General features: G+C 33.2%; 1 protein-coding gene across 4 annotated transcripts in view; it reads left to right on the top strand.

Annotated features, from left to right (window-relative positions):
• Positions 1-25852, top strand: part of EPHA5 (EPH receptor A5) — a 309970-nt gene that overhangs the window by 47187 nt on the left and 236931 nt on the right. For all 4 annotated transcript variants that reach the window (XR_014015039.1, XR_014015040.1, XM_081224004.1 and 1 more), the window contains exon 3: positions 14827-15487. Coding sequence is in view for 2 of the 4 variants with exons in the window: in XM_081224004.1 (XP_081080130.1) it covers positions 14827-15487 (661 nt within the window). In the remaining 2 variants the exon portion in view is untranslated. The remainder of the gene's footprint in view (positions 1-14826; positions 15488-25852) is intronic.

Consider the following 25852-nt stretch of genomic DNA (forward strand, 5'->3'; position numbering starts at 1 on the left):
GCTGTTAGATCACAGGTTTCACTTTAATTTTTTGTCCATTAGTCATTAGTTACCAGTGGTGCAAATATATGCAATTTTAGCATTTTCTAAAGTTTTACTTTGAATTTAGCAATTTTGTCAAATAAAACCTTAAACTTTCATTGCTATTTATAATAGCTGCCATAGTGCTATCAAAGCATGTGGATGTTGGGCTTCCCTAGTGGTGCAGTGGTTGAGAGTCCGCCTGCTGATGCAGGGAACACGGGTTCATGCCCCGGTCCAGGAGGATCCCACATGCCGCGGAGCAGCTGGGCCCATGAGCCATGACCGCTGAGCCTGTGTGTCCGGAGCCTGTGCTCCACAACGGGAGAGGCCGCAACAGTGAGAGGCCCGCGTACCACACACACACACACCAAAAAAAAAAAAGCATATGGATGTTAAAACATATAATTAATTTGTTTCTAAGAGAGAGATACTCTGTATCACAGCCTTTAATGTGATTTCATTAAGAATTTTTGTTATCTTGTTCTATGGCGCTCATAATAATAGGTATGATCCATTGCATAACAAGGCAGAAACATACCTATCAGGAAGTCATGAAGCCACTGACCTCAAAGTCTTTCTTTTAATTGAAGTATAGTTGATTTACAATATTGTGTTAATTTCAGGTATACAGCAAAGTGATTGTTATTTTTTTTCAGACCATATTCCATTATTACAGGTTATTACAAGATATTGAATATAATTCCCTGTGCTATATAGTAAATCCTTGTTGCTCACCTATTTTATGTATAGTAGTTTGTATCTGTTAATCCCATACTCCTAATTTTTCCCTCCCTCCTTCTCCCCTTTGGTAACTATAAGTTTGTTTTCTATGTTTGTGAGTCTGTTTCTGTTTTGTATATAGATTCATTTGTATTATTTTTACATTCCACATATAAGTGATATCATATTTTATTTGAATTTCTCTGTCTGACTTACTTCATTCAGAATAATATTCTCTAGGTCCATCCATGTTCTTGCACCTGGTAATATTTCATTCATTTTATGGCTGAGTAGTATTCCATTGTGTATATATATATATTATGTGTATATATATTCCATTGTATGTATATATATTCCATTGTGTGTATATATACACACACACACACAACACATTTTCTTAAGCCAGTCGTCTGTTGATGGGCACTTGGGTTGTTTCCATGTCTTGACTATTGAAGATAGTGCTGCTATGAACATTGAGGTGCATGGATGTTTTCGAATTAGAGTTTTCATTTTTTTCTGGATAGATACCCAGGAGTGGGGTTACTGGACCACTTGGTAGTTATGTGTTTAATATTTTGGGGGAACTGTTTTCCATGGTAGCTGCACCGATTTACATTACCAAAAACAGTGTGGGAGGGTTCCCTTTTCTCCATACCCTCTCCAGCATTTATTATTTATAGACTTTTAGATGATAGCCATTCTGACTGGTATTAGGTGATACTTCATTGTGGTTTTGATTTTCATTTCTCTAATAATTAGCGATGTAGAGCATCTTTTCATGTGCCTTTTGGCCATCTGTATGTATTTGCAAAAATGCCTAGTTAGGTTTTCTGCCCATTTTTTGATTGGATTGTTTGCTTTTTTGCTATTGAGTTGTATGAGCTGTTTGTAGATCTTGGATATTCACTTCTTGTTTGTCACATTGTTTGCAAATATTTTCTCCCATTCCATAGGTTGTCTTTTCATTTTATTGATGGTTTCCTTTCTTGTGCAAAAGCTTTTAAGTTTGATTAAGGTCCATTTATTTATTTTACTGACCTCAGCGTTTTTATGCCTTAGTCTCCATGGAGTGGCTATTCTGAATATACCTAGATTTTGACTTCCAAAATCCTAGAGCCTCCTGCCTCATATAACTATTTTGGAAGACTATAAGAGAGACTTAATATTTCCTTTCTAGCACTTATCACAAACCTGACATTATATTATATTAATTATATTATATTATATCATATTAATTTTATGATTGTATGCCACCTATGATAGCATGTTAAATATAGGTATACTTTAAGAAACATGCAGGTGTCTTTATTGTTCACTGTTGAGTCTCCAGAACATATGGTGATCAATGTAATTGTTGAATGAATGAATAAATAAGTGAATGTGTGGTAGGAAGAGAAACATTTCCTCATTTATATGAGTGTGGATTTAAATCCTTGGGATTGTCGCAAAAGAGCTATGGGCACCAGACCTCCTCAGTTATACCTTAAATGTGCTTCTCATAGAAACAATATCATATATATTAATTATATATTACGTAGGTTGATAGCTTTTTGTGAGACTTATGACCTAGGAGCCCAACCTCTTTTAATAAAAGCTTTTTATTATGGGATATTATTTCCAAGATTCAGATAGGTTAGCTACAAATAATATGGGAGTGCTACCTTTTCATAAGCTAAACTGCCTAAACCCATGTTATCCAAATTAGTTGATAATAAATTGCCACAAAATGACTATATGCCCTTAAAATTAAATATTAATACACTATTTGTTTGCAGCCTTCCTGAGTTTCTACATGACACACCAGCAATTCTTCTCTTATTAATAGTTGAAATTACATGAACTTGAAATCCAAATACTGTGCACAGTTTACTTCAGAAGCCAGACCAAGTCCATTCTAGGGGACATCATTCATTCCTTCCTTTTCATACGCAAAACCCAACAGGCATTTCCTAGAATATAGAATAGTTATGCCACTCATCGACCAGTGATTGGAAAATTAAATTCAAAGCACTCTCTAAATCAAAACCCATAAACTACCCTCTATTATCACTTATGTTTCATTAAAAGAGAGAATTCTAATACTAAAAATAATAAGCATATAATCCCCAAATGAAGAATAATCCATTAAATTGAACAAATTGGGTTTTATGAAATACCTACTACATTTTTCTAATTTCTTTAAGAATGAGTGAAGACTTTGTCACAGTCCATTGGTTAACATTTGGAAATGATATAAAATTTGTATCTTCACTTACAGACTGAAACACTTAACTTCTTCTCCAGGGTCTTTAAAAATCTGCCATGTTTCCTCTGACTTGAACGTAAATTCACCCCAGTCCATATGTGAACATATAAACAAATTAAAGTGTAAGTGTTTTTCTAGAAAACCTTTACATTGTTAAGGTGTTTACCATTCTTTCTAACTCAAGGTATGCACCCAGACCCTAGTTAGTAGATTGAATAAAAAACTGTACTAAGTATACAGTTCATCTTTGAAGAGTATACCAAAAAAATACTGTTTAGAATTGATTCTAAGCAAAAAAAAATGTTATTTTTCTGTAGAATTAAGCAATCTGAACACACTACAATTATATAGGACTAATATGAGGATGTCTAGAGCAAGTTGGGCCTGACTGAATAATTTTAACCTTAAGATTCCCATCTAAGGTTTAATCATACTCCTTAGGCTTCAGCAAAATAGAATCTAAGTGAAGCTTTAATCTGAGAACTTAAGGGACTATAGGGTCTCCTTTGAACTCCGAGTACTGATAGTAATGTTCATGCCCGATGCACTCTTATTTTGTTTTTCTAAATCTCTAGCATGCTCAGAAACACATCCACGTACAGACACACAGATAAGGCACAACCCAGTACTAGATACAGAAAAACACTCAGAAGATATCCAGGACTAAATATGTCAACGTGCTAGGAGCCCTAATAAAAATATCACATGCTAGAACCCTGTGAAATGGTTTTCTGGAATTAAAACAGTATTTGAACTCTGCTTCTTATCCCTGGGGACCTGACTTTATTTCTGCTTCTGGATCTTATTTTTTTTTCCTGGATTATGATTTTTGAACCTTTCTCACTTTTTGGTGCCCTCTTTCATTTATTCAACAAAATAACACTTACTGTAAATCTATTTTGTTCTAGTACTTTGTACATTATAAATGGAGAAATGAAAGACAAACTCCGTGCTGTTCATAGTCGAGTGGAGAAAACAGGCTGTAACTATTAAATAAGAAGCATTATCATTCACTTACTATGTGCCAGTGACTGTATTTGGCATTGCAGAATCAAATATGGATATCTTATCTCCACTTTCAAATGGTTTAAAGCCCAGATTTTAATACATTTGTTTGTTCCATCCTACTTCTGGCCACAGTAGTATTTGCCACTCCTGGGCTTAGATGTCTTCCAGGTTGGTGCATATTGTCATAGCCAGCATAAGTGAAGAAGGAGGCGATCTATGTAAACAAGTGATGTTCCCCGATGGTTTTATTCCACCTTTCCTTGTTTAACTTCATTAAACATGATTGCAGTCTTCATTATTCAAACTGGACTATGTATCCTGATTAAGGGGAGTATCGTTTTTCTAAGACCAGCCTCTGAGGTTAACAATTACTCTATTGCTTTTCCTAATGACTTTCAATATATAATGGAAAAAATGGAGACTTGGTTCATAGTGATACCCATGTAAGTATTGAAGCATGTTACTCCCTGCTGTTTCTCCTGCTTATCTGTAAGGAGGAAAGACCATATCACCTTGTGTTTTTCTTTTCTCCCACATAGGGTGAAGGCATTGAGCCCTTTATAAGTTAACACAAATCCATTATCTGATTCCTCAAGTTTCCTGTGTCATTTTCTGAGTACATTTCTTTAAATTTTTCCTTATTGCTGAAACTCTTAATTTCTTTTCTGTTTTAGCATGTCTTTAGCCAAACAAAACTCCAGCCAGCACCATGGGCTGCTTTCATTTTACAGCAATAGATGTATAAGCATTCAAGAACTGAAATACTATTTTGACTTTCATTTTTATTTAAAAAAAGGGTTACATAGACCAGTAGATAAGAGATTTTGAATGATCATTCATTCTGTGTAACTGTCATAGACAAAATGTAAAAAAAAGTATATTAAAAAACTTAAAAAAATTAAAGTGTAAATTAGGTCTCTACTAAAATGGTAGTAGTTTTCTCACAGAAAAGAAAAACTGTATGAGATTCAAGTATCATGAAGGAACATCACATTAATTTGATTTTTAGTATATTTAAAAGAGCACTGTGTATTTAGATTGTAATTGAGGGAAAGGAAACACTTCTTTTTAATCCAACTCAAATTTTTTTTTCTGTATATTTCTAAACCTGAAACCTGGGCCTCATCTGGGCCTTATACTAAGACAAGGTATAGTTTTGAACATTTTATTTTGCCTCCTAGAATATCTGTTAGTTATTAACTATTATTTGTGTAGCAAACAGAACGATAAATGGAAGTCAGTGACAATTATTTCCTGTAATTATGGATATATACTTTATCATATACAGAGTCTTGTTTGCTCCTCTACAAGTCGATAGAAATATCAAATATTATCTAAGATTATTTAGGCTAAAAATTTCTATGTTTCTGTATGATAACTAGACTTACCTGTTATCTACATTTGCACCATTTATGCTTCCTGTTACTAGAATATATTGGTGAAAGGGATTGTGTTAATAAGCAGAGAAAAAGGCAATTAAAAACTTGTTTCAGTTTTAAGATTAAAATCCCAATGCAAAATTAATTTCACTATTCCCATTTGTGGTCACTAACCTAAGGAAAAAAAGGCTTCAAGATGATTAAGGGACAATCTAAGAAGATACAGAAAAAATATAGGCAGAAGATTCAAGTAGGAGGAACAAACATTTCTCTTCCCTACTGCTGTAATTTCACTAATGCTGTAAAAGTTTTATATTTGCCTAGAACTCTTAGCATTCTCAGAAAAATGCATTTTCACAGTAATCCTCAAATTAGAAAAATCCTCAATAAAATGCAACAAAATATTTAGATTGAGTTGATAGAAAATTTCTATATATATTAGTCAATCACTGTCTTCAACTAGCATGCCCTGTTATAAAACTCTACAGTTTAATGTAGGGTCAAAATTAAATGTGCATTAAACTAATGATCAAAAACATGTAAAAATAATGCTAAAAATTTGGAATTCCCACCTTAGAACTATCACTAAACATTGAAAATGTTCATATTAAGTTTTTGGTAAAAAATGTACTTTTACTTAAGGAGGTATTTTTGTTGAGAGCAGTTTTTTGTTCAGAAAAGACTCAACAAATTCAGAAGGAAGAAACTGCAATGGATCCCTGGCTGTTCCTTCTTTTACTTCCACCTCAAAGAGAGAAGCCCTGGGGTTCTGAAAAATAAAGTTGTTCTGTATGGAAGTTACAGCTTCTGACTGGACAACACAGTAACTGTATATGCCCTCCATTTCTACAGTGTTGGTAATATGGCTATGGCAAGTGGATGCTGTGAACTTTAGTTTATGATAGCAGTATAATCACTTAAACTTGAATAAACTCAAAGCCCTAATGTGGCTGTTTTCCAACAAAAACTGAGATGGAAATTTGTGTTGAATAGCCACTGATTACAAGAACATGATTAACATGAGATATGGAATTGATTATGGGTGCTGTTGTGAAGGCCTACACCAGAAATGTAATATCTTCTATTGAAATATGAGGGCAGCATAAAGACCAGAGACCACAGACAACATTATGTTTTCTGGTATATTTTATAGGCTGGATAAATAATCCAGAGTTGCAAATGGTTTACTGAAATCTTTTTTTTTTCTTTTTTTTTTTTTGCCAGAATGGCAAGTGTATAATTGTATCTATTTTGCCTGAAATGTTAAGTGCACCAGAGGTTAGCACCATAGATTAATCTACTTTATTTTCATTAAATTGAATCCCAAGTGAAATAGTTGTTTTCCTCATTTACTGAAGCTTTCATATTGCTTTGAGAAGAAGGTTTCTCCACATAATTCTTAGCTATTTATAATAGGACAGTATTTATATTAAAGACAGTAGTAATGTCACTCTAAAATTTTAAAGTGTTATTGAGAACATGTATATTTAAATAACACTCGGAGGACCATTTCTAGCATCCTATAATACTGTCATGAAAGAATTCTTCATTGTGAGTGTATGTGTGTGTGTGTGTGTGTGTGTGCACTGTGAAACCCTGAAACATAGAAGCATATGACTCATTAAATCTTAAAATATCTGTGGTAAATCTGTACTTTTACTTATGCAAGTATGTAATTGAGATTACAGTCATCTCTTTAGAAAGATATAAACTCACAGACTATGTGAACTTTTGTAATCGTACACAAAAGATTATCTGTATTACCAGTTTTACAAGTTATCAAACGTTGGACTGCCTACCTCTTGGTATAACACGATAGAAAATATACAGTGGTAAGCTACTATCGCATAAAAATGGAGGTGTCTCAATATATTGTATAAAATGGAACTAAACTAGATCAGTGGTTTATAAATCTATTTTTAGCTGCTGCTTTTAAAATTTTAGTTCATGGCACAAAATTACTGACAAACTAGATAACTTGTCATATTTAATGGGACTGCTTTTTGATTAAACACTGATGAGATCATTTAAGATTTTAATTCATTTTATTAATTTGTTAAATTCAGACATACCTATTCACTTAGCTTGTTCTGCCTTTTAAAATTATTATTGACAAGTTGATGTTTGAATTTGTTTTCCTAAGTAAACTTTTCAGGAAAAAGCCTAATAAAAACTTGAAGTATTCATGATATATTTTAACATTTTATGTAATGTGAAACTGTTTAATATATACCTTCTTAAAAGTGGAATAACAACAAATATATAAGCAGTCATTATATGTACATTTTCTTTTTTGTTTTTCAATTATGTTCATTACAATATTTTTCTAAGAAATACCTTTTTGTTTAAATCATAAACTTCTCTGTCAATATTTTACTAATGTACTTTTGATTTTTCCAGTCTCTAAGTCATTTCTTGTGCACTTGGATATTTTTTAAAGAATAAATGAAGAAAGAATCTATATTTCTTCTTTCTTTCCCTTTTGAAAAAAAATTACATTAAAGAAAAAAATATGAATTGTTTCTCCAGGTGAAAAAAATATCCTCTTTACCATTCATATTTAGTGTTGTAAGCAGATGCTCAATTGTCTACAAATTTCCCTGTAAAAGTACTCATATAAACTTGAAAGTTTTCATCTCTATATTTCTCAAGTGATTTCGTTTCACAAATTGAATTTGAGCCCATAAATACTTGTACTATTCTATGGGCAATAAAGTAATTGACTTCAGCTTTATTTCATACATAGAAAATTAATTGACTCATTTCTAGCAATATTGCTACATCATACTCGTGAATTTTAAAGATGCTTTAAACAGCTCGTATTTGATGCAATCCTTTTTTCCACTAACATATTATTGAGGAAATGTAACAAGATTATTAATTCAAGTGATTTTTGCTGAAAGTTGATACATTTTGTCATATTTATTTTACTAAAAAAAACATAGCTATTAAAGAGATTGAATTTCTGAAACAGAAACTACTACTACATATTTCTTTCTTTTTAAACCATTTTGCCTTGTGGTTGTGCATAAAAACTGAGCTACTTTTCTTGCCCAATGGACTTGTGTGGTCTTGATCAAAAAGTCAGTAAACTGACCAAGGAAGGATGGGTGCTAGAATTCTACAAGAAAGGCCCACAATTTTATCTTTTGAAACATAAATACCTAGTTCATTAGGTAACGAAACATTTTCTCTTTTGTTGGTTAAAATGACCTCATGTGCCAGTATATTTTATGAATTAAAATATTAACCCTTCAAAAGGAGCAAACGTTAATTAATATCAGGGACTTCCGATCTTAGACATTAATTTGGCATTAATTAGTGTATCAATCTCTCTGGATCTCAGTTTACTCCTCTGCAAAATGATGTGGCTGTTTTCTGTATGATTATGTCACGCATATAGTGTGTAATGAGAAAATTAACCTTCTCAAATGTAGGTTGACTAGCTGTAGCTTGGACCTATTCTTCCTGTATTGTATTATAGTCTTGAGGTTTTCACACATTGCATGATTACCTTTGAGTTACAATAAAATTTCTTTCAAAGCATTATGATCCAAGGTAAAGTTTGGTCTTCTACTTGACTCTCACTGTTTAAGCATTTGGGCAGCCACTGGACAAGCAGGTGGACTAGTCTTAATAATACAGTATTTCTTTCTAATGAGGAATGACTCTAGTGGACAGTAACACATCAAAGGTAGTAAGAACAAACAAAAAAGTCTGCCCCAACAATAATAGGATTCCTCACTTTTTCTGCCATTAATCATGTTCCTAAGTCACTTATTCTGTGAGGATTTTTCTGGTTTATTTTCTCTCAGAGGAATTGTCCTGGATTGAATGTATTAGATAGTGGCAAACTTCTGCATGCACACACAGACAAATGAGCTCAACTGTACATCCAACAGGGAGAAAAAACATAATGATTTTATGTAAACATAGCAAGTCTTATAAAGTGTTATGGGGAAGAATATTTGTAATAGTTTATCATGCACCTGGGAAAAATGAGAAAATAAGCAATTCATTTAGGTTCTTATTTGAGTATATTTTACCTAATTTTAATCAGTGTAGCAAAATTGAAAAAAAAATGAAATAATGAAACTAAAAATCTGATATTAAAAATATAAATTACTATAAAAAACTGGACATTAATAGAAAGAAAAAACAAAAGATCTTTGGTGTGTTTGAAGTTTCTGATTTTTTATATTGTATTTCATTTGATTTTTGCAAGAGCAGGAAGCTTCCAGAAATTCTAGACTTTAGGTAAACATATGATGCGGTAGCAATTGGAATGTTTTGCTCACTGGTTAAAATGGGTAAAATGCCCAACTTCCGAATTTGAGCACATAGTTAAAAACTCTTTCCCAGGCAATTTCTAAGATCATGGAGAGGTACTATGGTTTTAAGAACAACAGTTAATTAGTAATTTGAGGTCAGGATATCTTCAGTGAAGTTAGCAAACACGCTACACACACACAAAGAAAATAAAAAATAAATGATATCTAACAATATTTTGAATAAAATGAGAAGCCTAGAATTAGTTTCTTTTGGAGCATTTAAAAATGCATTATACAAAATATTGTAATATTAAAGTATAATGGACAGTTATCCCTATATTCAAAGAAGCATTTATGTGGTAAACAAGGTTTGTTACAAAGTTATGCTTTGGACATTTCAGAGTAAAGCTGGGAGCAGTTGATTCCTAGCTATATTTTAACATCGCTCTGCCGAAGAAAATCATTAAGATGGTCCTAATGTTGTTTGACTGAAATAAGGAAGAAGGTATAGTGCCACTAACTGATATACTACATCCTGGGCTTTTAATTTGTATCGAATGTTGAAGAAGGCTTGTGAGTGAAAAATAAAAAGTGATATGTTAAAACATTTCATGCTAAAAAATATCTAAAAATATCTAACATATCTAAACTAAGCTGTAAGTTATAACTGGGAAAATGTAATGCTAAAGAAGAAGAGTCCTGTAAGTTAATATGCAAAACTAAACTAAAAATAATTGTATGATTGGAATAAGCAAATGTCTTAAAATAAATTTTCTAGAGGTTTTTACTGAAGACTAATTTTCAAAAATATAAACTTATAAACTTTCCTTTATTTGAATATATAAAGTTCAGACAATTTACAAAATTTATTTTTCTTCAAACAAAAGCAAAAGGTAAATCATAAAGTCATTTATTTACCATGTTTGAATTATTTCAGATTTCATATTAACATATATCTCTGGACTTAGGAGGGATATGTATGTGTTTGATATTTATTCATTCATTATAAAATATTAACTGAGTGCCCTACTCTGTGTCCTGTGGTGTCAGACTCTGAGGTATAGTAGAGAAAAAAGAAAATTGTCTTTACCTTCATATCCATGTTTAGAGTATTAAGTTATATGTAGGGAAAGAGAGAGAGAGAGAAAGAGAAGAAAGAAAGAAAGAAAGAGAGAGAGAGAAAGAAAGAAAGAGAGAGAGAGAGAAAGAGAGAGAGAGAGAAAGAAAGAAAGAGAGAGAGAAAGAAAGAAAGAGAAAGAGAAAAGAAAGAGAAAGAAAGAAAGAAAGAAAAAGAAAGAATTATTATTCATGGTTACATCATGTCTGAAAAAAAAATGTGAATTTAGTATCAACAGAGTGGAGTAGCAATCAATGCAGTGAATCAAGGAATCCCACATGCAAACCCAGACTTCAAGGACAGAAACATGCTAATAAGAAGGCAGAGGTACAGACAGGCAGAGAGGATGCTCAGATGGTATCAGGGTGGTATTTTGTGAGCTTGGGAAAATCTGGTCTTTGGTTTTCTCATTTCTAAAATGAACAATAGGACCAGATCTTTTAAGGCCACTTCCGATATTTTATACTGGATATTAGATGACTGGGATAGAGAGTTTCAGTTCTCATTTGAGATTATGGTAATCAGTATGCCAGCGGTTAAGTCTTGGTTTATACATCTAGATACTGTAAGACCTGGGACTAATTCTAGGGCTTCAGGCTGATAATCTTTCCTCAGCAAAAGACCAGTCAACTAATTATATGCAGGCCTCTACTACAAAGTTTCTGACCACTGTACTTTAGCCTTAATAAATTAATCTCTGTATAGATGCATAATGATGAAAACAAAACTAGATAATAGGCACCCCCATAACTTGAAAGGTCAAAATTGACTCTGTTCACTTGATGATACTTTATGTGTATTTGGGGACACAATGTAAGGGGAGATTTTACTTTAGGCTGTGTCTCCTGAATCAGTGTTTTAAGTTGTGAAAACAAAAGAAGTGATGTATAGGCTAGGGTATTGAAAATGAAATAAATGCTAACAAGATAAGAGTCCATAGGAGCTTGGGGCAAGAAACCTAATAGGGCAATGAGAGGCAGGCAGGGAGAAAATAGTTCTTAATGGCTTTGGGTAGGATAAGTGGGTAACACCATGATACACATATGAATATGAGAATAAGTCTTTTTTCTTTTGCACTTCTCTGATGAATGTGGCTGACTTGTGATGCCTGGCCAGGCATGGGATTAGAATGCAACTGACTTGGAGTTCTCAGTGGCCAGTGGGAAAAGGAGCAAGCCCAAGCATTTGAGAGAGAAATCAAGAAAGCCCAAGCTGAGTGTGTAACCAATTCTTTAATATTAAGGCAAAGAAATAGGAATGAGGAGGAAACAAGCACAAAGAAAAAGCCTGGGCTCAGAGGGTGGGTCTTGAGGCATAGCCAGACCTGAAGAACAGAGCTACACCAACCATATTATGTTCAGTGACCATGCCTCCAAAATGTCTAGGCACCTCGCTTGTAGTAGTCAGCAGATATTTTATTAAACCATGGGATCATAGGAATTCCAACAAAATTAAACTGAAAATATTGTGTTTTCTGTCTGTGTCCTTCATTAAATTACGGTAACTCCTTGACAAGACATTTGCAAAAGCATCTAGGAATATACCTGCTGTGATCTTAAGTTCTTGATGAGTATTACTTTCTGTTCACCTCCTTGTTTCTTCTTCGTAAATAAGATATTTGCTGAGGACAGCAGGATGTCTCCTTTGTACTAAAAGGGAAGAAAACTTTGAAGAATTCAACGTTTTATTTCAGCTGGTCTATCTAAAATAAATGAAATATTTTTGCTTGTTTCTTAGTGTATTTGTCTAAATAGGAGCAGATATTTATTAGAAATGTGTATATATTACCTTTCTGATTCTCTGAATGGCTTATAGCCATAATTATTTAAATTAAAGTCCTCCTATTCATGCATTAGAAATAGAAAATGTGAGCCTTCATTTATATTTTGGACACTTGAAAAGAAAAATAAATAAAATCCCACCATGATAAATCCTAACATCAAAGAAAATTACAGTTTTTCCTCTTCTTAATTGAGAATATTCAGAGAAGTAATATGACTATGCACATACTTTGAAATTATCACCCGAAGCAGTAACTATTAAGCTGTCTTGTCAAGTGCTGCTTGGCTTGCATTTTTAATAATATTTGTGGTACCTTGGACTTTGTACAAAGACTGTGAATTGCTTGCCTTATAATCTTGGAAGATGCTGCTATTCCAATTCCTTTTACTTGTCCAGTTCCTTTGACTTGCTAACAGGATCTATTGGGATATGTGATGCAGAAATGAGTCTTCTATAAATGATTTAAGGCCAAGGATTTGAAATATGTTTGTATTTTGCATTGGAGGACTATTAAAAAATAAGAGAATCTAAAACAGAGGTAATGTAGCATTTTGGTTTTCCTTTTTCAGAGAAGAGTTTTTTGATGTTCTTTTCCAATTTACTAATGCAAAGAAAATACATTTAATTAATCTTCTTACAGTAGGTTGTTCATTTTTGTTGTTTTCATTTGGTTAGCTGAGGTGCTTGTTTCCATTAAATATTAATCATGACATTCATTAAGCATTTATAATAAACATATTGATACCTGGATGGCTTCAGGAAGAAACTGTAAGCAGTTTAATGAGAGAGAAATCTGGTTTAGAAAATCAGAGGTTAAGTACAATTTAGATAAATTTTGAGAGAGGACAAAAGTGAGATTAAATGAATGAATGAAGGTTTCATGTAACACCCTAATATGAAAGTTGTTAGATAAGATACAACCTTGATGTCTCTCTGATTTTAAGGAGCTCAGAAGTTTTCCCTCATTAACACCTTTTACTTCTGTCTGTCTGATGGCAGCTAAAACTCTGAGAGGGGCCATCTGAGGTATACGATTTATGTGCATCCCTTGTGATGCCACCTTTTCATATCTTTGTCATTTCAACAGAATCAAAAAATAATGCTCCATTTAATTTCATGTCTAACTAAATGAGGCTCTGTGAAGTTAATACTTAATGTCTGAAATCACATTCTGGATTTATTGAAAGCCAGTATGTATGGTTTCATTGCTCTGTGTGTTTCAGGACAATTTTTAAAGATTTAAAACAAAACTATAGGTAGTTTTATTCACACAGATTGTAGACAGGTTTTAAATATTTCTTGTTATAATAACCTTTATGAAGAAGAAAAATCTGGTTTTACACTGTTTAGAAACTGGTATGGTGCATTGACATTCTCAAAACCATAGTATTTTACTAGGAAAGAGATAGGTTTAGACCTCTTCTTTGGCTGAATAGTATTTTGGAAGCTATATAAATCATACTTAATTTTTCTAAATCTTGTGTATATTCAGAACTTCTAAGGTCATTGTGCATAAAATAATGCTTTGGTAAGAAAGAATAATGCATTCCCAGGTTATGTATAACAAAAAAATCTCAGTATTTGAGATGACAAGGCTCTCAGTATTGCTAATCTATAATTTTTATCTCTATTTTCTGTCTGTCTCTAGGTTTATATTTGTGAATAAATGTATGAATAAACAGTTATCCAATTGTAAAAGATTCCTAACCAGATTGGTTCAATGAAATAAACATTTATTATTAATTTTAAACTAATGAATTTTCTTTCAAGTTTTATAACATTGTTGTGTTATTTGTCACATGCCAGGGTTAAATAAATGTGGATTCATGTTACATTTTTATCCCTTCTTTTCCACATTTACTGCTTTTTTTCTCATTGTCATTTTTTAAAAATTGTACTTCCTTTTTTCTTTCAAACTTTATCTACCCTTTTTCTTTCAAACTTTCTTCCAAATATATATACTTGCCTTTCACTGCTTCTTGTTAGTCACATCCATATTGATTTTTTTTTTTTTACTATTACTCTGAAATACATGATTTTTTCTGGGGAATATCATTCACATGTCTTCATGCTTGAGTTACATTGGAGACAATGACTAATACTTTATTTACTTAATTTAAAAAGGGAAATAATTTTTAAAAATTTTCACGTTATAGCTCCTTCTCTCAATACTGTATATTGAGGAAGCAGAAATTTTACACCTGAATTAGTTTTCTTTGACTATTTTTGCTGGTTATTTTCTAATTGTCTTTTAATTTTTTTTGTCCTTATATTACACAGTGGGAAGAGATTGGTGAAGTTGATGAAAATTATGCCCCTATCCACACATACCAAGTATGCAAAGTTATGGAACAGAATCAAAATAACTGGCTTTTGACCAGTTGGATCTCCAACGAAGGTGCTTCCAGAATTTTCATAGAACTCAAGTTTACTCTGCGGGACTGCAACAGTCTTCCTGGAGGGCTGGGGACCTGTAAGGAAACTTTTAACATGTATTACTTTGAGTCAGATGAGAATGGGAGAAACATCAAGGAAAACCAGTACATCAAAATTGATACCATTGCTGCCGATGAAAGCTTTACAGAACTTGATCTTGGTGACCGTGTCATGAAACTGAATACAGAGGTCAGAGACGTAGGACCTCTAAGCAAAAAGGGATTTTATCTCGCTTTTCAAGATGTGGGTGCTTGCATTGCCCTCGTTTCCGTTCGTGTATACTATAAAAAATGCCCTTCTGTTGTACGACACTTGGCTGTCTTCCCTGACACAATCACTGGAGCTGATTCTTCACAGTTGCTTGAAGTGTCGGGCTCCTGTGTCAACCATTCTGTGACAGATGAACCACCCAAAATGCACTGCAGTGCTGAAGGGGAGTGGCTGGTGCCCATCGGGAAATGCATGTGCAAGGCAGGATATGAAGAGAAAAATGGCACCTGTCAAGGTAAGAGTTTACCTGTGGATCTGCAGGGGTTGTCTGCTTCAGTTGGATCATGTATATGTATTTCTTCCAGTGATTATGAGCAAACGACCTTTTACTTTGCTAATTTATGGAGATTATTTCTCTTCAAGTTTGATTTCTTTCTTCTCAGAATTTTAAAACTTCTGGCAATGATGAAAGATTTAATGTAATATTTTATTGGATATACATAATTCTCAGGGAGTGTCTTACTTGCAGAGTAATATTCCATATTCATTTTGCTTTCAGAAGTTTTATTTTTGGACAGCTCAGATCAAGGGATTATTTCTTTGTATATAACTTTCTTTGTATGATTAGTGTCTGCTACTTTATTGCTATTTTATCTCCATGAAGAGAAAAGAGTACTCTTTACTCATTATATGAAATTCAAATGTAAACCTTCGATGAGACTTGTTTTGGCATGCTTTTAACTGCCTTTAAAATTTCTTCAGATATAAGTTCAGCCACATGAACTTCATTGGAAAATATGTGTAAGGTGACAGGACATAGTTTACTGTGTTGTCTACATATAATGGTTATTACATGCTTGCTTTTAAGAATTTTCAGGTCAATTTTAAATACACAATAAACCTAAGAAAATAACTGTTTGGAGATAGAGCCAATACAGAAAGGTCATTTCAAAGCAATTTGCACTTGGAAATTTTTTTGTTTTAATTTTTCTTTTAAATTGAAACTTGATCATGCATGCCTCCTTCTTCATCTGAAAATACCCTCATTTTGCCTGCAGTGTGGTGAGTTCCCCTTTTAAACTTGGATCTTTATCAATAGCTTTTTGGAACAGGATAGTACTTTATGCAAAGTGAAGAACAGCTTATGAAGAAGAAAACACATTTTCCTTAAAAGAGAAAAAATCCATCCTTATGAACCTGAACTTGTTTTCACCATGATGTGTACATGCCAAATAGGTAATGAGAGATAATGTGTATTAACTGAGGAGAAAACCAAATGTTAAGAAGTCCCCTAATCCCATTGGTAGCTTCAGGTGCATTTTTTTTTTTCTAAATCCGGTATATAATGTGGATCAAACTTGCTCAAGTTTGTTCAGGCCTGACTGTAGATTGACCTTAGATCCAGGGAAACAAAACTAGGAAATTTCCTGTAAATCATACTGACTTTGCTTAATTATTTCTCTCTAGAAACACATTGCACCATATTTAAACTTCCTTTTTCAGCATCAACTCATATTTGTACACCATCTACAATAAAGTGCATGATTATTTTTCCATGTAATCTACAACTCTCTATTCCTTTATATGTATATGTAAAGTTTTATTAAATCAAAATTATGTTTCAGATATGCTTTTAAGTTTGTCAAGGAAGTGAATCAGATTTTATTTAGGTTTGGATTTAAAGGAAAGTTCTAACTAACATTACCTTAACTTTTCTTTTTGAGCAGCCTTCTTGGTATAAGGTGAAGATATATGTAATTGTAGAATCAGAAGTGGGAGTTAAATATAATCCACTGAATACACTGTATTCTTTTCCCTAAAATATTTACAATATGAATCTTATTATTTCTAAGAATTTGTTTACTATTATTATAAAGCAGCATGCTTGATTTGGTTATTTGTTTATATCCTTTTAACGAATTATAATGTGGTAGCTTTAGTTCAAGCACAGTGACTTTTGTCTTTGTCCATATCGACAGAGTATAAAGGACCTCTGCATTTAGATGATAATTTTTGATTGTTGCTGTGCTTAAAATATTATGCAGGTGCTTATCATGAAAACATCTTGGGGAAGTAGTGTTCTGACAGGATGTTTTTTAGTGCATGCATTTACTGCAACTTTCTATTCTCGTACTCTTACTAATTGAGGAGTAGAGAGAGACCTGAGAGAAAGAGGGACGAACTGGAGAGGCTACCTTGGAGGAAACGTCAATAAACTGGATTCTGTCTTAATGTGTTTATTACCCTACTCTGGTAAGAGGAACAAAGGCTGTGGGTCATGAAGGCTGTAGACACAGCACCAGGAGTTGTTCTACACAGTGCAGTCTATATGAATAGTGTCTCTTGGTGTTTTCCCATGTACAAATGATATGTGGCTGGTCTAGGAGGAATTTCAAATGTTTATTCTATAAATAACATATCTTATTGAATAAATGTTGAAGGTTTGTTTTGGAGAATTAAGGCATCACAGATAGTCCCACATAAATAAATATATGCATTTAAACCTATATATTATATGTACATGAAAATGTAAATGTATGTATGTGTGTAAGTGTGTGTATCATATACAATTCCTCCATAACTCTAACTCATTCTATGGTTTTGATGTACTGTCCCCAAACCTTTAAGCAGGGACGTTGATGTTTTGGAGCTATCCTTGATAGGCCAGAAATCTAGGAATCATTCTTGACGTCTCCTTCTTACCCACATCCCTTTCAATCCATCCCAAAGTATTTATAGAAACTACCATGCAATTATCTCATAGAATCACCCACTTATTTCTGTTTCCTTTTTCCTCCAATCTATAAGCATATCATGTTGGAACTTTATTTTTAAATATAATGAACGACTTTTTATGTAGTTTTGGTTTTTGAGCCATGTGAGTGTATCATCTCTACAAAAATGCAAATCTGGTAGCTGCACACACACATCCTCCTCAGTCCCTGCCTAGTCCCAACACACTTACTTTAGACTCTTCAATGGTTTCCTTTAAAATAAAGTTTTTAAAGTAGCCTAAGGCCCTGCATAACTTTGCTCCTGTTAGCTCTTTAGACACATCTTAAACTATGCACTAGCCACACTGGCTCGCTTTTAGTTTCTCAAAGGCTCGCTTTCATTACTTGTTCTTTTATGATTCTGTTCCCTTCCCCTGAAACATTCTTTTACCTCCCTTATGTCTGATTAACTCATACTAATCCTTCAGATCTGTGTTTCAACACTCCTTGTTCAAGGAAGCTGGCCCTGATCCTTGAAGACTAGGTCATCCCCCTCTGTTATTTACTCACATATTTTCCTTCATAAAACCATTTAGAGTTATGATTTTGCACATATTTGTTAACTTATTATTTGATTAATAATTCACTCCCCACCCCCATTATACTACATACTCCTTGATTACAGCAGTGGCGTATGTAATCTTAAGAAGTGAGAAAGAAATCAAAAGGCAAGAGGTAAGGAAAATGAATTTAAAAGAGGAAATAGGATGAGCAAAGTCATAAAAGAATACGTTTTAAAATTATTTATTTTAAATAAATAATTATGTTTATCTTACCTTTGTACTTATCTTTAGAAAACATCCTTAGTCATAAAAATGGACAAATATGTCTTTTAAATTAATCTTTACTTAGTTCTAAGATTCTCAGGCCAAATTTTCAAGTTTCAGGTATTAAATCATACATGATTGGCATATGATACATTAACTATTATAGAGGTCATCTTAGTGATTTTTGTAGACCTCGAAACATCACATGTTGAAAAGTGTTTATAATATAACCTTATTACATATTTACATTTAATAACTCATTTTCTTTTATAATCAAAATATGTTGGGATTTAATTAAGGCTGTAATAAGATGGTGAAGTTTGAGTAAACCTGTTGTAATGATTGTCATATGTTAAGATTTACTGAATCTGTACTAGGAAGTGACCAGGTAGTTGCTGTTGGATCATGTTCATGTGACCTGATATGCGTGCAGGGCATGATAGACTTGACCGAGAGGCTTTTAGCAACTAAACCTTAAGGAATCAGAATACTAGGCAGATTATTAACATATGGCAGCTTCAATCCAGAAGACAACCAAGAAGTGATTCAGGAGTCCCTGTCCATTTAGCAATTCATATTTAACTTCCTATAGGAGAACTTGACTACCTTTTCCATAATAATCTGATTTTAAAAAGATAAGCAAGTACTCTGGTTTCTATTGTATTACCTTAAAATATAGAGTGAATTCATTTTTCTAAAGCTTACTTATATGCCTGAGTTTTCTATAATAAGCTGCCTTAAGTATACAAATTTATTTCCTTGAAATGTTCTTTATTTTCAGGAACTGATAATGTATTAAATCCATTTATTCAAGTATGTTTCCATATTTGTTATTTATTATTATTTCTGATGAAATTCACACTATTTTTTCCCTTAAGAGTCAAATGAAATTTTTTTGAGCACAAAATTGTTAGCAGAAACCCATTTTGGAAGTTTCTGCTTTTTATTGAAGTGAATGTGTTTGACAGAAGTAATTGAGTTCACATGAATCAAATGTTGCCTGCTGAGTTCTCTTGTGATTATGTTGCTGACTTACTCAGATGCAAGGCAAGACCACTAATCTTCATCAGTTGCTAGTGGAATGAAGTAGTAATTTGAAATTACCCCTAGATAATTATAGTTTCACTTATATCAAATGGAGGAAAGAGATTTAGATTGTGGGTCACTGCCAAAACCAGTCAGAGTGAAGAAGGTATATGGTGCATGTTCAAATACAGGGTAAGGGAGGGTGTCACATGCCAAAGGCTGTGGAGAAAAAGCACATTAATTGTCCAACTGGGAGATGATTGCACAGCAAGGAAATGTAGTGAAAATACTGAGCTCAAGAAAGAGCCTTGATTCAGAAACAGTATAGATACTGCAGGGAGTAGTATGTCGATCATTCAAACTTCTGGTGCATATTTATGTTTGAAACAAAATTGGCTGGAAATTTAGGGTATTAGGTGTTCATATAATTATGCATTGGAGAGCCTAGTTATTTTTAATTAGGCACATTACCAAAAAACTTCAAAGGGGTTGAACTTTTGGTCCTGTTTCGTATGCTATTTTATGCAGCAGAAGGCAACTAATTTTAATCTAAAAATTTTAATAAAAGATGGCAACTATGAAAGTAGAGTGTCAATGGTGTGTGAGTATATGTGTGTGTGTGTGTGACCTACTGCTGTGAACTGCCACTAAGACAATCAAGTAGTTAAGTCATTTCATCTATTTGCAGGTATTACACATGAGAGTAATAAAATAGATTTTTCTTTTCTTTTTAACTCCTCCCTTGAATAATTTTAGATTCGTTCCATTAAAATGTTAGAGCATACTCTGCATTTTTTTGTTTTTCTTTTTTTTTTTTTTTTTTTTGTAAATCAGCATTTTTCAACACTGATACTATTGATATTTTGGGCCAGATAACTAGTTGTTTGGGGGGAGGGGTGGTCCTGCTCACCGTAGCATATTTAGCAGCTTCCTTGGCCTCTAATACTCCACTCCTGGTTTTCATAGTCAAAAATGTCTCCATATATTGCCAGTGTCCCCTGGCGGCAAAAATCTCTCTTAATTGAGAACCACTGATTGAAATATACTCCATCTGCCTACGTGAGCAGATGTGCTGCTAAAGCTAAATATGTTTATAGACTGGTTACCTTTGCAAAAGTGAACATTTTTCTGCAGAACGAAAGAAGTGTACATTTCTTAAAATGCATATTCATTTTGAAATGTGACTACTTTAACTTGGATAAAGTGATATAGGATATCAGGAAATATGCTGCTGATGAGACGCAATGTACTCTAGTGTTTTAAGCATGCAGATTCTGAGCCAGAATGCCTGGATTCAAATCCTACCTCTGCCATTTATCAGCTCTGTATCCCTGGCCAAGTTGTTGAATCTCTTTATTCCTTGTTTTCCTCGTCTCTAACTACCTCATAGCAATTCTAGGAGATATTATACGAAAATTATTTAGAAAATTATTCAGAAAATTATTTGGAAAATTATTTAGAATAATGCTTAGAAAACAGTACTTATTCAATAAACATTAGCTATGTCTTAGATATTTTATTAAAAATAAAATTATGTACAGGAATATGTATCTGTTCATTGGAAGATACAGGGTAGCTTCAGCTTAGAAAATTATCTAATTTGTTTAAATTAGAGAGTATATTCTTGAGTAGAATCATTTATCAAAGGATAATCCTACATTTTTATTTATGGGGTGATCAAAACTATGTAAATATGTAGGAACCTACTTTATAAAGGAGATTTGCTCTCTCCTTAGATATCATCACTCATTCTTTAAATTATTGATCACTCATCCTTTAAGTTATTGTACTAGGCACTGTAGCCTATCTATACAATTCATGTATCCTAGTAATGCAGACAGATAACTCACAAACATACGTATGCACTCACATCTACAGTTACGGTTTATAAGCATTGTTACTGGCAGTGTGAGTGTGCAAAAAAAGGGTAGTAAGAAAATGTTTCTCTGAAAAGGTGATGTTTAACACAGATGTGAAAAAAAAGCCACATGAAGACTATGGGAAACAGCTTAACAAGCAGATGGAAGCTTTCAGTGCAGAGATCTATCATAGTATATTAATCAATTTTGTATATATCCCTTTTCTCTCTAAAATTATATTTAAAAGTTTTTGCATATTAAAATCTGAGAAATAAAAGAGTTGCTACTCCCTGAAATTACCTGCTAAAAGAGGTTATTCATATACATATTATACTGTCTTAAGGATAGAGAATTCCTAATAATACCTAGGGTCAAATACATACATATCAAATATGAAACAACTCAGTTTATTTATGAGTAGTATTGGTGTGGTGGATGGCAGCTTGTAAATTATTATACCAGTTGAAAGAATGAAAGTCTTTTCTTTTTTAAGAACTTAATGTTTCATTGGTCCAGTAAATCTTCTGGATATGTGCACAGTAAAAAAAATAAAAATAAAAATAGAGAGAGAGAGAGAGATTTGGCAATAAAGGAAAATAAATAGAGGAAGCAGAAACAAACACTCCATAATCCCTCCTAGACAAGCTTTTGATCTTGATTTTGCACTCCTATTTTCTCACTCATAAAAGAAGGTACATTAGGCAAAGTCTTGAGTCTCCCTTTCCTATGCCATGTTTAGAATAAATGTAACAAATAAATACTATGCCTCATATTTACAGTAATAGTAATAGCTACTTTGTACATTTTACTTTGGGTCAGTCTCTAGAATGTCTTATTATGATTGTGGCACATTCCATATTGTTACTGTGCAAAGGAATTTTTGCATTTCTTATCTTGAGCTCCATTATGATCACATGGATGGAGAATTAATGATTATATTTATCTTCAAGTGTCTCATATTTTACAAAACATCTCCTGATAAAAAACATTTATTAAAATGACATGCATTGGATAGGCTACTTTTATTATAACAAATTAATATAGAAATATATAAATTAATACAGAAATATAGAAATAAATTAATATAGAAAGATAATTCTCTGAAAAAAGTTTTAATGATAAAGATAAAGGCTATTATATATCATCATATATCTGAATTGATATATTCAGAAGTGATTTAAAATCCATGATACTTAAATGTACTGGGAAACCACAACGTACTCCTTCTGTTTTATTGTTTGCTTTTTTTTATTATTCATATAGCAGCAGAAGGATTTTCACAAAGTCTGATAACATAAATCAGTATAGCTCTCGTGGGAAAAGTGTGTACAGGAAAATTTAATTTTGAAAACTCACTGAGTGTGATTCAGCAAACATCTCAGTGTCTGTTCTCAGATTCTTAAGAGCAAAAAGTTAAAAAAAGAATGCAAATGATATGAAACAAAGTAGCCACCAATGGCATAAAATCATTAAGTAGACTTAAAACCTCAAAATCGACCTGAAATCACCAGGAGATTTTGTATACAGTAAACAGAGAGCTTTGGGCTTCAAGGTGATGCAGGTCTCAGTTCAAATCTCACTTTTCCGTTTGGTAGCTGTGTGACTGTGGACAAACAAAATCAGATTGAGCCCAACTTTCCTCATATGTGAAATGTTAAATAATACAACATGCACCTGCAGAGATAGCCTGTAAAGGCATTTAAAGTATGCCTACTTCAGGAGCGGGGCATGGACTAGCCACTTCAGCATGACCTGAGAGCTTCTGAACTGCAGAATCTTAAGCCCCATCATAGAAAAACTGAATCTGAATCTACATTTTAGCGAGATCCCTTGGTGTTTTTTATGTGCATCTAAGTTTGAGAAGCACTAATATAAAGGACTCTTGGAGTGAATCCTCCTTTTTTCTTTACTTTAAAGATTAGGGAACTGAAATACAGATAAATTTTAGGACCATGTAACTACATAAGGACAAGAAATGTATTTATCTTAATCCCTTTAATAAATATCAAAATATTGCACTCTCCATGTTGTTTCATGACTATTACGCACTAATTATATATTTATCTTTCCCTCTAGATGTTTCTTGTTTTGATATAGATGGTATATAACTTTTGATTGTATTAGACCTAATGAAATTCTTTCCTTTTTTATTTCTGCTAACTGCTTCTTGACTTTGGAATCTCATATTTACTATCAATTCATTCTACTATCATCAGAAGTAAACAATATTGGCAAATTAGGGGAAAAATCAAACCACAGCAAGGTAGAGAAAAAAGTACAAATGGCATCCATGTCCTAATCACTCCAATTTATGAATTACATTTTTGGAGTGCTTGTCTTTTTTTATTGGCTTGTAGTTCTTCACATGATTTAAGCTTTTCTCCTACTGATGAGGTATTATTGGGACCACTTTTTATCTAATTTTTCTCTTCTCAACATTTTTATAGTGCAACACAGTAATTTTAATAATTTAAAACCATATTGTTGCTGGACACGCCTATAAGAGATTCTGATTCCATTGTGTGGTGCTGGCCAGAGTGTCAGTTTTTTTTTTTTGTTTGTTTGTCTTTTAAATCTCCCTAGGTGACTGTAACGTGTAGTCCAGATTAAGGAGTCTTATGATAGTTAGGATTAAGGTTTGGTGGCTTTTAGTGTCTTGTGTAAATTTATACCCCAAAACCTCATCCAGGGAAGGCCAGAAATTTTGATTCTTGAAGACTGATTTCTTCCCTCCACGAAGAGGTCCCACCTCCCACAAGCCTCTTTGGCACTCCTTGTAAACATGGGCAGTGTTTAACCCAGTGCCTTTTTTTTTTTTTTGTATTCCAATAAAAGTTTATTTACATAAACAGGTGACAGGCAGGATTTGGCCCATAGGTTGTAGTCTGCCAACCTTCTGCTTTATACCCAAATATAAAGAAACTGTATAAACAACACAGAAATGATAAGCATATTAATATTTTTTCTTATTCTGTCTAACTCTACAAATTCTCCTCTCCTCGTCCTCCTATTAACCAGTGCCTTCTTGAGGGTGCAGCCAGTTTTTTTAAGGTTTCAGACTCTCTGAAGGGCCCCTCACTTGACAAGACTATGGTTTTTTCTCCTGGACCCTGGGACATTAAAATCCAGGTCTTCCTGTTTCCCACACCCATTCTCAGCCCTCCTGTCCTGCAGAGAAGCAGGATAGGATCAGCTCTAAAAGGCAGCACTCCATGCTTTGGTTCCCTCTTTTTTTCTGCCCGCTGTGGGTTTCCATCCCCAGAATTATAAAACGTATTGCCGTCTTAAAATTTCCCTACATTAAAACAAAACACAGTAAAATGAGCCCTGTTAAATATCAAAACTAAAACAATTTAGTAACAAGTTTGATACCCTTTTTTCAAAATAATCCATGGACTGGGGGAGTACAGTGCCTCACCAGCAGTGGAACACTCTTCCCAGGGGATTTTGGGCAAGAGTGAGGTTTTTAGAGCTTTAGAAGAGGCAATGCAGAACCAGGGAATGATTGGCTAGGAGGTCCGGATTTACTTACAAGGCTAGCAGGTCCTACTTTCTAGGGTAAGGTGGGCTAACTAAAGCTGAGTTGGAGGATACTGATTGGTGTATGTTAGGTTTCTCTTAAGTGCAGGCTGATTTAGGTTTAGATTTGTGACATATGCTGGGCCACTGGGGTGACCTCAATTTTGTGGGTCCCAATATATGAATTAATTTTATCAGCCCCAAACTTTGTTCTATTTAATTTAATTTCTAGGTATTTGTACCTGCAGCGTTTCCAGGTTTTCTTAGACCTTCATGTTGTTGGAACCAGAAGACTTGGGTGAACTAGTAAATGCTAAACTTAAGTCTATAGTTCCCTAAGTATACAATGCCCAAACATAAAAGTTTTAATTTTGAAAAATTATTGCTGACCTACAGGAAGCTAAAATTAGTGAAGAATATATACATCCCTGTCTGAAACACTCTCCACCCACCAAATGTAAAATTCAGTGGTATTCATTTTATCAGAAATAAAAAGTAGTTCATTTTTTGAAAAGTACATTTCATTTATGTTTTAGTCAACACGTTTTATTTTATTAAAGAGTTAATAGCTGAAAAAATTAAACTGAAACATTTGTCAAGTAAAACAACTTTTTAAAATGAGAATTGACATTTTAACATTGACATGAATAGAGAAAAAGTTATCTTTTACTTTTCTTCTTCTGCTAGTGGCATTAGAATTAAAATGATTTACAGA

The sequence above is a fragment of the Mesoplodon bidens genome (genome assembly GCF_964165515.1).
Source record: "Mesoplodon bidens genome assembly, chromosome: 1".
Lineage (NCBI taxonomy): Eukaryota > Metazoa > Chordata > Mammalia > Artiodactyla > Ziphiidae > Mesoplodon > Mesoplodon bidens.